We start from the raw sequence: 15649 nt of genomic DNA on the forward strand, positions 1-15649 counted from the left end.
AATTTAAAATCCACTCAGTTGAAAAAGTGAGTGAGAATGGCCACGAGTCAAACGCGAAAAACATGACTTATGTAAAACGAAAAACGTGATCAAAAGGTAAAGCGAATTTAAAACATAGTCGGCAGATTGCCGGAATAGCTGCAAAAGAATGGAAAATTGCGTGCCATATAATAGAGATAGAAACAGATACACATATAATATGAAAAGGTATCGTCAAACTCAGAAAGCTATGTAAAAAGCGATAATTTATAGAAGCTTGTTAAAATTCATTGCGCAGAAGCCCTGTCTTTAGGGACCTTTATTACTCATATGAGTTCCTTTGACCTTAATTCAATTCAAATTAAACTCAAATTTTTAAAGTGCAAAAAACATTTTATTGAGCAAGGTAAGTCACGTATGATCAAAATCTAATCAGGCAAATGATCTTAAAAACTTTGCTAGAGAGAGAGAGAGAGGAGAGAGAGAGCGAGAGAGAAAATGAGAAATGACGCCACACGCGCAAAAATTGTTAGTGAGAGGAAGAAGTTATTCAGAAAATTTGACTCTTTCAGCTTTGCTGTGCGAACAACGGAAAAATTAAAACGAAAAAGAGCGTCAGACGACGAAACAAAAAAACCAAGGACACCGCAATATAGCTCCGCTCAGCTGACAGCTAAAAAACATAGCAGGACAAGTCCTGACATACAACTCAAATAATTTTCATTAACTAAATAAAAAACTAGACCTAGAATGGCCAATGAGTGGATTAGAAAAATTTTTAAAAAAAAATAAAATCAGATCCAAAAAAAATATAAAATAGTAAAAAAAAAATGATGACAAAATGCCGCATCTGAACGAAAAACCACCAGCGAGAAAGCGATTTTTTGTTCAAACAATATTTTCTCACTCTACTTAAAAATTAGAGCAAAGAAAAATTACGCAGCAAAACCACTAGCTTTTTCACTCCAATTCCGGTTTCGGCATGACCAAAATCATCACTCCAAATTGACTTCAACAATCATGAAAAAATGTGAAAAGATCTTAAAAAGACAGCGCCCCAATACAATTAAAATTTTTTGAGTTGCAAAAAAGAAAGCTCCTAGATAATATCCATTGAGACGCTGACGGCGATAATTAAATATATCTTCTAGAATACCACTCAACCACCCAATATTTGGCGGAGAACTATTGAACATCAATTAAAAAACGTAAAGAACAAAACCAGAAACTAAAATTTATACAATTCAGTTACGTGAAAATTGGCATGTCTAGCTTTCAAGTTTTCTCCAAACTATTATTCGGAGAAAAAGATTATCACCTCTCCTGCTAGATCGGTCACTGAACCAAAACGCGGCGAGAATTTTTAGAAAACAATTAAAACTCCATGAGAAAAAATTACAGTTTGTCTAAATTGTCTCAGTGAAAAGGGCTTTGAAAAGTCATCTTATAGTAGCAAAACAACAGAATAGCTCTTAACTGAGAATAGACACCGAAAAAGTACAGCAAGAATCGTAAGGTCACAAGAAATAGGCGAAAATCGGCAAAATTTTGTTCAAATTTAACCAATTTTCTGACCACCAAGAGTGCTAATGAAACTATTTGCAACCACACAGCTCCCTAAAAGCTATTAAAAACTGAGGAATACAAAAACTGCTAGAAAAACTGAATATAAATAAAAATGGTTTAAAAAAATCGCTGAAAATTGAAACAAAAAAAATAATGATGCACGTAATTAAATTTCTTTCTGGAAACTTTTTCACACCTACTATTCTCACTCTCTCAGAAAACGGTAGAAAATCTTTCTTTAATTTTTTCAGCCGTTTGACCTAACCACTTAGTTTTCACGTGCGGCGTTGACATTTACATCCTGTTTCAAATACACTCCAAAAAATTATCGATCAAAAAAGACACTCCACCAATACTACTAATCGAGTCGCAAAAAAAACCAGGCGCACTTCAAATATAGCTACGCTCAGCTTACAGTTGCGCAGCTATAATGAAAGCTACTCAACTTTAGACGGACACAAATAACTGTAAATACTGGGTAAAAACTGATTTGAAGAATGGCGTTAAAATCACTATAGGAGTTCAAAACGTTATAAATGATCAGAAACGACTCAACAAAAACGAGAAATAGACATAAGCTCTAAGATTAACTCTAGAAATCTATATTATATCCTGCTCGAACCATTTCAGTAGGAAAAAACTGGTCTCAAAATTTTGCTTGCTTAGGAAAGTTCTTGCGAACAGATAAGAAATTATCTATTCGCTCAATCTCAAAGCAACATGACCAGAAAAATCACTCTCTACTCTCTGCTATTCAGCTTTTTCAACAACTTAACTTTAAACTTGACCTAATTTCTTCCGTTTTTCACCAACTTGACAAATAATCGATAAACATAGCCGGCAGATTGTCGGAATAGCTGCGAAATAGACTTGCGTGCCGTAAAATACAGATGGAAAAAGGGATCTTTTCCGTTTGTGCCCCCCCAGTACGTTATGCTCCCCCAGTGACAGAGCACGTGTCATTACATAGTAAATCATTATGTAAAAATATTGCACGTGCGTCTGGGGGTTGCAAATAATATGCACCCACTAAGCTGGGGGGGCACAAACGGAAAAGATCCGGAAAAAGATACAGAAGTGAGTTGATAATAGTTATCGCCGCCGCCTACAAAACTTACAAGTTTATTTCAAAGGAGGTTGTTTTTGGGTGCAAAAAAATTTTCCCTGTCGCGCCTCGAACCGGCGATCTCCGGATTAACAGCCAGTCGGCTTAACCACTCGGCTGTCGGACCATACAATCTGTTTTCTTACAATCAACTTTGTTTTAGGAACAGATTCTGTTTCTGAATTACCGCAATTTAGGTCACGCAGAAAGCGTGAAATCAAGCGCGAAAAAGCCATTTAAGCAGTGACGAGACAGAATGTTCTAGAACAAATGTAAAACGAGAATGAAGCGTCAGACGACGAAACAAAAAACATAGCCGGAAGATTTCCGGAAGCGACTCGAAGCACCAAAACTTCACAAAAAGCTGAAGCCATTACCTTTTGTATTAAACCATTAACTCATTACCTCCCCGTGTCTGATCTAAATATCGGTGAAATTTAAACCACTGTCACCAAGAGAAAGAAAATGCAGCAAAATTTTATTATTGGAAACGTTTGGTAACGTTAAAAAAAGAAATTTTTAGTATGATCAAAAAACTGATAGCCTGACAAAGCTGACAGGGCTATCAATTGCCCTCAGATAATTAATGATTCTAATCTCAAGAAGATCGCGAAGGCAAACGGCAGATAAAAACTTTTCAAAAAAGAGAGGAATGTCAAAATATTCAAAAAGAGTGCTCAAACTTAAAAATCAGAGAACGACTACAATTAGATTTCCAATCACGTCAATTACGACAAAAATAATACATGATTTTTGCTTTTTGTATATATGTTAGACAACATGATTTCATACTAATTCAAAAATTAAATTAATCATAGAAAAACAAAAGCAACAGAATAATATTCAAACGCAAAAAATCGTCTAAAAACAATACCAAGCCCGGAAGAAAAATGCAATGAATAGTAATAACCAGAAATGTTGGAAAAGACATTCTAGCAAACTCCCAGTACTGCCTTATTTTGAATTAAATCAATTGCAAACCGAAGAAACCAAGATCTAAGAAAAAGCTGAATTCATTCAATTTTTTAACAACTGAAAAAATTAATATAACGAATATAAAAGTAGGTGCCAGGACAAAACTAGAACAATACAAACGATAATGTGAAGAATATGAACACAATGTTAGGAACACCGTAACAAAAAGACCAACTCTTGATTTTTGAAATTTAAAAATCAAATTTAAAAAAATCCAAGAAAAACGAGTACATTTCATTGATCAGCATTCGAGACATAGAAAAGACAACGAGTCATTCGAGACAAATATCCAACTTGCTGAACAGAATAAAACCAGAAAGAGCAGAATTCAGACATACGAAACAATGAAACATTTTGCAAAAAAGTGGTCAAAAAATATTTAAGACTGCATTTATGAAAAAAATTTATCTGTTTTTTCAAAAACTTAACTCCAAAAAATGATTGAATTTTTATTGAAAGAAAATAAAAGTCCCTCATGTTTCCCAAAATACTATTTCTAGTAATTGAAAGCAAAATACAAACAAAAAACTGAAAAAAATTGGCAAAAAACTACGAAAATCGGATTAGCAAATGTACAATTTTATGAAACAAAATTATATCGAGGTAGAAAGAGGCATTGAGTATATGAATTATCAAAGGGAAGTTGCCATATTAACTGATTTTTGACAAAAAAAACAGCTAAAAGATCCAAAAATGAAGAAATTAATAGAAAAGAAGCAAAAAATTAACTAAAAAATCAAGAAATATGTGCCAATTTCGCATTTGAAACGCAATTTCAGGCTATGCAAAATACTTTGCTATCAATTTTCGGGGTTTACATTTCAACATAGCATCGATTAAAAATTATTTCTACAAAAAAACCAAATTACAAGCAAAAAAACTAGGCCACTTAGACGAAAAAACGGCTAAAAACGGTTATCTATATGTGCCATTCAGTCAAAAACTACTTTTCAATGTCAAAAAGTCATTCACTAAACGCAGCGCATGATCAAAAAACTTCTCTCGCTCAGAAAAAATTAGTTCACACTGCAATTTTACTCGCTTTCGCTTTTAGGTCAAAACATCGTCTGAACGACTAGTACTTCCGGTAAAAAAAAAACCTTAAGAAAACCAATACTCCTCTTCGAGTCGTAATAAAAAAGACAGCTCCCAAAAACAATTCAAACTCTTTGAGTTGTAAAAAAAACCAACAGCACCGCAATATAGCTACGCTCAGCTTACAGCTTCGCAGCTATAACAAACACACATCTCAAATGCACTTCTTTGTACAAAATGGCGCGGCTGTTAATAACAGGGATCCAATTCTTTTTCAAAGATAAAGGATGCCGTAAAAAATAAAGTCTTGCTCCTCGTAAATTTAAACAAATTTAAACTAAGCTACCTTGAAACCAGCCATTATATTTCAAAAAACATGCATGAAAATTTCCTATAGATGATTTGAGTCAATTTTTCTCACTATCAAAGCAAAATTGATTACAACTTACAATTAAACCGTTTAATTTTATCAAGTTCCCACTGAACGAGGGTCTGTATCTGATTGGCACTAGTGAAGGAAGTTTCCCGGTCTTCCTCTGGACATTCGATCCACTGAATCCACTCCCCAGCTGCCAACAAGTACCTAAACAAAGTTAAACAAAACTCAATGCTAAAAATGGAAGAGTCACAATGAAAGATCACGTAACGGAGAATAAGAAACATAAACCGACTAATGTCGGAAGAATTGCTCTCAAACGACAGGCGAGGCAATTTAATTCATGGGCTGTAGCCTAGATAAGTTTTTCTTTATGGTGCAAAAATAGTTTCCCACGATGGGATTCGCACGACGGGCCTCCACATTCCCTCACCAGAAGCACTGCCCACTGGGCTATCAGTCCCTTCATTTTGCTATGCTGCAATCAATTTTTTTTAGCAACAAGCTTTACTTCGGAGTGATAGCAATAAAGATCACTCAAAATGAAGAACGAAAGCGTGAAAAAGTCACTTCAGAAGTCAAAGAATGTTCTAGAAGAAAAGCACAAAATGGTAAAATGGTCAAGCAAAAAATTTGCATTAAAAAACCAACACGTTTAAAATAATCGATATGAACTTCGTTCAAGAGCAATTAAACACAGTTGATTTTTTCAAAAGCTTAATTCTCAAAAAAAAATCGGCTGGCGTTAGAAAATCTACTGGCGTCTTCAACAGCTGATGGTCTCTTACAAAAGTTGAAGTCTAAAGACCCTTCATTAGGGTCCTCTAGAAGTCATTAATGGTGATTTGGCCTCTTTAAATAGAGCCATGAAAATTACTGCTCTCACTATTTAAGTCACAGTAAAAATAACCGGCTAACGTCGGAAGAATTGCTCTCCAACGACTGGCGGGAGCTCTAATCTATTGCAGCCTGCTTCAGTCCGGGGGAAATCAAAATAACTAAGGGGCTTCAAATGACGTCATTACAGGTTTTTAAATACCACTACAACAATAAAAACATACCCCTCAGATTGTCGGAAAATATCCACCGTTGATTCCCATAACCAAAATTGGGATTGAAAGAAGAGAAAAAAACTAATGAAAGAAAAGATTTTTGAACAAACAATTTTAAAGTGCGAACTATTTTGATGTCATTTTTGAGCTGAACATATTCCTGTTTCGCAGTCAGACGACACATGGGCTAGTATCAATACCAATAAGCATTAGAGATGGTAACTAAGAATAAATTCCAAGTAACGAGCATCTAAATTTGGGCTTTATGGGTTTATCCCGCTTCTATTTCTGATTTCGTTTTTGATACTACCTCAGTTCATTTTGAATTGCTTTGCTGAGCAACTGCTCTCTAAAGACACTATCAGAATGAGAGAAGAGTGAAACCAACCTAGAGAAGTCAAAAGATTTCACGCAAAATGTTGAACAAGCTGTGAACTAAGGTAAAGCAAAAAAATATTCCACGAAGTTAAAAAAAATAGGATCGCTATAATAGCCGGCTGAGAAGCTGAGGGCGGCTATTAAAAACATACCCGGCAGATTGCCGGAAAATAGCCGCCGTTGATTCCCATAACCCTATTGGGATTGAAAGAAAAGAAAATATCAACAAAAATTGATATTTGTATAAATATATTTTAAAGTGCGATTTATTTTGATGTCATTTCGTAATTGAACATACTCCTGTCTCTCAGAGAGAGGCTACAGGATCTAGTATCAATACAATTGATTACTATAGATAGTTATTAGATAGACTAAAACTTATGAGAACAAAGTTCAAGGACCGGGCATCTAAAAATGGGCTTTATCCCGTTTCCATTTCTGACTTTGATTTTTTTATACTGACTCTCTTCATTTTGAATTGCTTTGCTGAGCAGCTGCTGTTTAAAAGGACTTTGAGCAGAATGACAGAAGAGTGAAGCTAGCCTAGAGAAGTCAAAAAGATTTTACGCAAAATGTCGAAAAAGCGGCAAAATGGATAAAGCGAAAAAAAGTTCGACGAAGAAAAAAAAAAGGAGCGCTATAATAGCCGGCTGAGAAGATTAGGGCAGCTATTAAAAATAAAGTAAAAAATACACCAATTTCGACGCACTTTTCAATTAACTTTTAGCAGTGAACTGCCACCAATTGAGTTCAGCTGCTGACCCTTGTAAATGAGAAACTTAGATCACGCAAAACGAAAAAGTTAAGGGCGCAAAAGTCACTCTAAAAGCAAATCGGTCAAGTGAAAATTTTGCACAAAAAAGACCAACACGTTTGCAATAATTGTTTCAAACTTCGTTCGCGAGAAACCAATCAACATCAATTCGGCCATATTTAGTTGAAATAGTCAACATAGAACTATAATCAGTAACACAATTCATAGATGTTTTTGCCGCTAATTCTTAATTTCAAGATTATTTTGGAATATTTTGTCTCGGAATGTTTGGTTTGTTTGATGTAGAATAACTTTGTCAGCAGCCATCTTCGTAGCACGAGAAAGGTCTCGATGAAGCACGATGCTACAAATATTAGCTTTGTCATAATTGAAAGAGCAGGCATAAGCATGATCTATGGCGTAAACTCATTGGCCTATTTTACCTTGTAAATTGGGCAGGAGGGTTGTTGATATTGACAAACTGGTACGTGCCATCTTTCATAAGCATTCTTGCCAACCCAACGGGTAAATCAGCTGCTGAAGTACTACCAGACGAAAAGATGCTTGAGTTACTCCTGGATGTTTCGCCACCACTATTAGCCCTATCTGTCCCCTCAGTGTTCATCAGTTTCATGTCTAGAAACACTCCATCACAAAATGCAATTCTGATCCTCCGAGTACTGTATGCCCAAAATTCGCCGACTCCCTCTACTTGGGCCTGTTCAGTGACATAGGGTCCCAACAGTCGAGGCGTAGCAAGAGAAAAATTGTCATCAGGAGCAAGTGTGGGAGCAGTACTATCTGAACACCCACTTCTGGCGGTTTTGAAAAAGATTTCTGAATCTTCAAGGGCGCTTGCAGAGATTGTCTAGAATAAAAAAACAACGCTTACACTTAACTTAATTGTAGTACAGTAATAGCCAATAAGCATGGCTGAAGAGTTCAGTGATTTAGAAGACAGCAACGGATACAGAAGTTCATGGGGTTGGTGATACAACATATAATTATATAGGAACCATTTATTGGCCTTGAGAGGGTTCAGAATATCCTTACCTGACATTGATATGTTAAACGTTCAGTAACAGTGAGGGAAGCCAATTATGGTTTTGAAAAATTATCACAAAATTTAGCTCAAAACCGCCCCATTAGTCCAAGAAATGTCATCACGCAGTAATGTCTTCAAAGCGAGCGGCAAAAGAGCGGCTAAAAAATGCTCGTTTGAAATTTGCGATGAAAAATGAGGAATCCTGAAAAACAAATCAAAACAAACTTTAAAGAACTGCAGAAAAATAGGCATAGATATAGTAATGGATTTCGAGAACTCTTTGAAGAAAAACCCAATCAAAAATTAAAACATAACCACCTAACGTCGGATGAAAAGCTCTCAAAGGACTAGCAAGCGGTTGGATTCATCACTAGCTAGCTGTGGTTTATCGAGGCTAGCTAAATCTTAACTGAGAGGAAGAAACAGCAAAAAGGGTCCAATTAATGGAGGAGGATCTTGAGCAGAGCTGCGGATGATGTGTTTTTGTTCAAACACTTTTCATTACCTAGTTGAAAATTAGAAAGAACATTTTATATGCTACTAAACCACTCTTTTTCGATTCACCTCTCTTTTCGGCGTGACCGGCAAACAGAACGGGTCAAAAGTAAGATTAAGAACCGCCCTTCACATTATGAAAATTTTTCGAAAACAGTTTCTTTCAATCGCAGACTCGGAGACTAGTAAGGCTATATGAAAACTGCTCGGTCTCGTAATGCCCTCAGGTCGCTACCTGTTTACCCCACTTTTGAGGACAAAAAGTCCAATGGATCAGACAAAAAACCGGACAAAAAATTACATAAAAAGGACCACAGGACTAAAACAATTGACGTTACTGCACATTGCCGGAAAATAGCCGTTGTTGACGCGCTTGAAGCACGTCGGGATTGAAACAGAACAAAGGAACAAAAATTGACCGAAATTTTTTCTGTTTTTGTGTCAAAAAGTGCTCTAATTTTGCGTGCACTTTCAGTTAGATTGTAAAACTATGCTTGATTCGGGCTTCTAAACTGAAAGCTAGTAAGCTTATTACCAAACACTACGCTAGCAAACACTCTAATGAACTTTGATAACCTATTGCACTGAGACATAATGATCGGGCTTCATCGGTTTATCCCGTATCTTTTGATTCTGATGTTTTGAAATTGACAGTATTCACCAAATTGCGTAATTCAATGCGCAAAAGAAATCCTGAAAGAAATCCAATGTCTGAAAGAAAATATTTAAAATTCACTTAGTTGAAGCAGTGAGTGAAGTAAGTCGGAAATCAAACGTCAAAATCGTGACTTATTTAAAACAAAAAACGTGATAAAAAAGTAAAGCGAAAAAAAAGGAGAGCTCCTAAATAATAACCGCTGAGATGTTGACAGCGGCTATTAAAAACAAAAAACAACTTTCACTAAGCTATTAGAAGCGTCAGGACGAAGCTCCCATCAAAACAAAAAGAAGTGCAGCCAATGGAATTAACATATTAGCTGTAATGTTGCCAGAAAAAAGTTGCGATAGCTTTGTAGACCAGTATTCTCAAAATATTTAATGAAAATGCAACGTTTTTGCAAACTGTTCCGTTGTCTGTATCTTATTTAAATTTATGCTTTGTGAAATCGTCTACAAATTACTTACAACTTTAATATCTCTATTTGAACTCAAGTCCTCCAAATAAAGCAAAAGTTAATTTGAAAGTAAGGAAAAGTCAATTTGAGAATGAGGTAAATCAAGGGTAACAAAGACCTCTTAAGTTTAAACTATGACAATACGCACGCAATTCTAATAGCTATAAGCCTGTGTTGGGACAGTGAAAGTAGGTAACCGGTAGTAGTGAAAGAGTAGTCGTTACCTGTTTTTGAGGATGACAAGTCAAATGGATCAGCCCAAAAGTCAGCCAAAATCGCATAAAAAGGAGCACAAGGGGGATGGGAGTGAAATGGAGGAGGGAGAGGGATGTCAAGCGTTGAGGTGTGGGGGGAGTGGGTAGGGAGTGACTGCGAGTGTCAAAAGTAATATTAAGAACCACCCTTCATATCATGAAATTTTTTGAAAACTTTCAATCACATACTCGGAGACTAGTAAGGCTCTATGAAAACTGCTCGGTCACGTAATGCCCTCAGGTCGCTACCTGTTTACCCCGCTTTTGAGGACAAAAAGTCCAATGGATCAGACAAAAAACTGCATAAAAAGGACCACAAGACTAAAACAATTGATACAAACTTTGTTTCTGAGCATTAACAAGCTAGCGACATTTCTTTTTTACACCCGAATGATCCTAATTTTTTAAACTTTTTTTCATCCTGTATGACAAAAACTCTCCCGACAAAACAGTCGCAACACACCTCGTTTCACTAAAAAGCACTATGTAACCAATGATAGCCTCATCATCACTTCGCAGCTATTGATAAATCATTTTATCCAACAATCTTGACAAAAATTGACCGGAAGTACTGGAAAACTTTTGTATAGATAGCCAACTGAAACACTCAATCACTTCTGAAAGTGAAACATGATTCATGAAAACAACCGAACATTGGGCGAATTGCTCCCAAAAGACCGGTGAGAGGTTGGCTTCAGTAGTAGCCAGCTGCGGCTCTGATGGTAACTGTGTGGGGGGACTGACGTGGAGGCGGAGAGGGAGGTCAAGTATTGAGGTATGTGGGAGTGTGTAGGGAGTGACTGCCAGCGTCAAAAGTAAGATTGAGAACCGCCCTTGATACCATGAAATTTTCTTTAAAACAGTTTCTTTCAATCGCATACTCGGAGACTAATAAGGCTCTATAAAAACTGCTCGGTCACGTAATGCCCACAAGTCGCTACCTGTTTACCCCGCTTTTGAAGACAAAGTCAAATGGATCAGACAAAAAACCGGACAATGAATTGCATAAAAAGGACCACAGGACAAAAACAACTGATACAAACTTTGGTTCGAAGCATTAACAAACTAGCGACGCTTCCTTTTTACACCCCAATGATCCCAAACTTTTAACCTTTTCCATACTGTATCACAATAACTCTCCCGACAAAACAGTCGCAACTCACCTCGTTTCACTCGCATACTCGGACACTAATAAGGCTCTATGAAAACTGGTCGGCCACGTAATGCCCTCAAGTCGCTACCTGTTTACCCCGCTTTTGAGGACAAAAAGTCAAACGGATCAGACAAGAAACCGGACAAGGAATTGCATAAAAAGGACCACAGGACTAAAAAAAACTGATAAAGTTTGGTTCGGAGCATTAACAAACTAGCGACTCTTCCTTTTTACACCCCAATGATCCCAAACCTTTAACTTTTTCCATCCTGTATCACAATAACTCTCCCGAAAAAACAGTCGCAACTTACCTCGTTTCACCAAAAAGCACAATGTAACCAATGATAGCCTCATCATCACTTCGCAGCTATTGATAAATCATTTTGATCCAACAATCTTGACAAAAATTGATTGGGAGTACTGGAAAACTTTTGTATAGATAGCCAACTGAAACACAATCATTTCTGAAAGCGAACCTTGATTCAAGAAAACATAACCGACTAACGTTGGGCGAATTGCTGCCAAACGACCCGTGAGCGGTTGGCTTCAGTAATTATCAGCTGAGGCTCACTGATGTTTACTGTGTGGGGCGGACTCAAGTGGAGGGGGAGAGGGAGATCAAGCTTTGAGGTGTGGGGGGAGTTGGTAGGGGGTGACTGAGGGGGTCCAACTTTTAAAATTAATGACTGCCCTTCATACCATAAAACTTTCTTTTGAAACAATTTAGTTAAATCGAATACTCGGAGACCAGTAAGTTTTAAGGCTCTATGAGAGCTGCTCGGTCATGTGATGACATCCGATTGCTCCTTATTTTCCCCGTTTTTGGGGACGAAAAGTCAAATGGATCAGACAAAAAATCGGACAAAAATTGTTTACAAAGGACTAAAGGACTATTACAATTGTTACAATTTTGTTTAAGAGCATTAAAAAACTACGCTTGCCAATTTTGCTTTTTTTCAGCAGAGTGATCCCAATTTTTCCATCCTGTTTGACCATAACTTGACCCGCAAAACATCATCAAAAACATCTCGTTTCGTTAAAAACCACGATTTAACCAATGATAGCCTCCTCCATTGATTAATCATTTTGGTCCAACAATCTTGACAAAATTTGCTTGCAAGCCATACAAAACTAATGGAAAATTACTAACTGAGGGTATTAAACGATAAAGATTAAGAACCGCCCTTCATACCATTAACTTTTTTAAAAAAGTTTTGTTCAATCGCATACTCGGAGACTATTGAGGTGTAAAGCTCTGTGAAAGCTGCTCAGTCACGTAATGCCCTCTGGTAGCTACGTGTTTACCCCATTTTTGAGGAGGAAAACGTCTAATGGATCCGACAAAAATTGGACAAAATTGAGAAAAAAGGACCACATGACTATTACAATTGGTACAAACTTCGTATCAGAGCATTAAAAAAACCAACTACGCTTGAGACTTTTCCTTTTTTCAGCAGAATGATCCCAATTGTTTTTTTACCTTTTCAATCCTGTTTGACCATAACTCACCCCAAAAAACAGATAATCTAAAACACCTCGTTTCGTTAAAAAGAACGATGTAACCAATGATAACCTCATCATCACTTCGCAGCTACTGATTACTTATTTTTTGTCCAACAATCTCGACGAAATTTCGTTGCAAGACAAACAAAAGTACTGGAAAACTATTTTGTCTAGACAGCCACCTGAAACACTAAATCATTTCTGAAAACATAACCGACTTAACGTCGGAAGAATTGCTCTCGAACGACTAGTGGGAGCTCGAATGAATTGCAAACTGCTTCAGTCGGGGGGGGGGAGCCTAAATGGGAATAAGAAGTTCAATAGTGGACTTCAAATAACCACATTAGAGGTTAAGATTTACCACTATTAAGATTTAAAGTGAAAAATGGCACTAGTTTCGGCGCACTTTTCATTTGACTTTTAGTGTTAAATTGCCACCAATTGAGTTCACCTGCTTGAAATTGTGATTGAGAGAAATTTTTAGATCACGCGATACGCAAAAAGTCAAGGGCGTAAAAGTCACTCAAAAAGTGAAAACCGTCAAGCAAAAATTTTGCATAAATGAAAAGACGCACGCGTTTACAATAATTGCTATGAACTTCGTTCAAGATCAATTAAACGAACTTCGATTCATGAAAAAATAACCGACTAACATTGGGCGAATTAATTAATCCCAAACAACCGGTGAGCGGATGGCTTCAGTAGAAGCCAGCTGAGGCTCACTGATGATAACGGGAGGGGGGGGGGGGGGGGGGGGAGGTGAAGTGCAGGGGGAGAGGGAGGTCAAGCTTTGAGGTGTGGGGGGAGTGGGTAGGGGGTGACGGAGGGGGTCAAATTTTTAAGATTAATGACTGCCCTTCATACCACTTTCTTTAAAAACAGTTTTGTTAAATCGCATACTCGGAGACTAGTAAGGTTCAAGGCTCTATGAGAGCTGCTCGGTCACGGAATGCCCTCCGGTCGCTACCTGTTTATCCTGTTTTTGAGGACGAAAAGCCAAATGGATCCAGACAAAAAATTGGACAAAAAATTGCATAGGAAGGACCACAGGACTAATACAGTTGCTACAAACTTTTTTCAGAGCACTAAAAAACTATACAAACAGTAGTTTCATCAAACCCTACTCCACCCCTTTGAAACAAAAACGTTCGAGTCTTTCAAAGATTTCAGCTTGTTTCAAATTGGAATAGGTTACAAAAATTGCGTTTATTAATATTGGAATCGGTCACAAATTCAGTTGTTCAATTGGGCTATCAACGAATATTTCAGAGTGTAAATATATTCACCAGTTTTTAGTAATTATATTTTTAGTCAAGCGTTTCAAAAAAAACATACCCGGCAGATTGCCGGAAAATAGCCGCCGTTGATTCCAATAAGCATGATTGGGATTGAAATAATAGAAGATATTGAAAAAAAAAGATTTTTGTACAAAAACATTTTTTAAGTCCGATTTATTTTGATGGCATTTCGTAGTTGAACATACTTCTGTTTCTTAGAGAGAGGCTACAGGGTTAATATCAATACCAATAAGCATTAGAGATGGTAATTAAGACTTATAGGAACGACGTTCAAATAACGGGCATCTAAAATTGGGCTTTATGGGTTTATCCCGTTTATATTTCTGACTTCCATTTTTGTACTAACTCTGTTCATTTTGAGTTGCTTTGCTGAGCAACTGATGTTCAAAATCACTTTTAGCAGAATGAGAGAAGAGAGAAACTAGCCTAGAACAGTCAAAAAGATTTCACGCAAAATGTTGAAAAGGCGGCAAAATGAGGTAAAGCGAAAAATTTTTTTATTCGACGAAGTAAAAAAAAAACATAGCCGGAAGAATTCCGGAAACGACTCGAAGTAGAAATCTGACTATTCTCACTAATCAGATGCATCACCAGCATATTATCAATCGACAGACAGTGTAAGCAATTCACAAAGAAAAGACTGGAGAACTGGAAACTTTACAAAGGACCAAATCAAAAAATAATATTCTCTAAAAATCCAAACAAAATTCTCTACAAAAAGATAACATGCAGCTTCCCATCCATAACTCATAGAAATCAATTTTTTATATATTTGGCTAGATCAATCGCCCACCTAGTAATTGCAGAGAAACGTTATACAACAAACTTTAAAAAAGACTAAGAAAAACTCTTTAACGAATTAGAGATTTGTATAATTTGTTTAAATGAAAACTGCCCTGCTAAGTCTTCAAGTGCAAATTCATAGCATCGACACCTACAAAAATGCTCTTTATTGAGAAAGGTTACCAACAAAACCATTAAATTGGAAGAAATAGGCAATAAACTTAGAAAAAAGACAAAAAGTGGTCAAAATTTGCTCTGATTTACTCGATTTTCTTTAACAAACACAACTCTAAACTAATATCAATCAAAATGAGAGACATCCAAAAGAGCTACAACAACTGACTACCACTAGAAAATTCGCCAAATGCTATCAAAGGTTGAGGAAGAACAGAAACGACATTTAAAACCAAATTGAACAAATAAAAAACGAGAAAAAGTAAGGTACTTTTTAAATTTTACAAGAAAAAATAAAGCCAAATAAAGTTACTTTGAGCAAATAGAGCAATGAAATGCTCGGGAAAAAATGGGCAAGTCATCGCAAGCTAAAAAAAATTGTCTACCATTGAAAGAAAAACGAAAAAAGCCAAAAATTTAAAAAAGTGGTTAAAAAATTCCTAATTTTTCTGCTATTTTTCTTCAGAAAAAATGTTTTATAACAATAAAATTGTAATGGATTTGTAACCCCGATGATCCTTGAATAACGCGCTTCTATGCAAATTGCACTTAAAGCAGTAAAACAAAACAAAAGGCCAATATACTACAAAAAATTTCGTCGAAAAATCA

General features: G+C 36.5%; 1 protein-coding gene across 1 annotated transcript in view; it reads right to left on the bottom strand.

Moving 5' to 3' along the window:
* LOC142345774 (uncharacterized) overlaps positions 1-15649 on the bottom strand; it is a 65281-nt gene that overhangs the window by 5207 nt on the left and 44425 nt on the right. The window contains exons 9-10 of the mRNA XM_075398142.1: positions 7664-8088; positions 5110-5243 (exon numbers count right to left, since the gene is read on the bottom strand). Coding sequence (XP_075254257.1) covers positions 5110-5243; positions 7664-8088 — 559 coding nt within the window. The remainder of the gene's footprint in view (positions 1-5109; positions 5244-7663; positions 8089-15649) is intronic.

The sequence above is a fragment of the Convolutriloba macropyga genome, chromosome 1, assembly GCF_964194025.1.
Source record: "Convolutriloba macropyga chromosome 1, txConMacr16.3, whole genome shotgun sequence".
Classification (NCBI taxonomy): Eukaryota; Metazoa; Xenacoelomorpha; order Acoela; family Convolutidae; genus Convolutriloba; species Convolutriloba macropyga.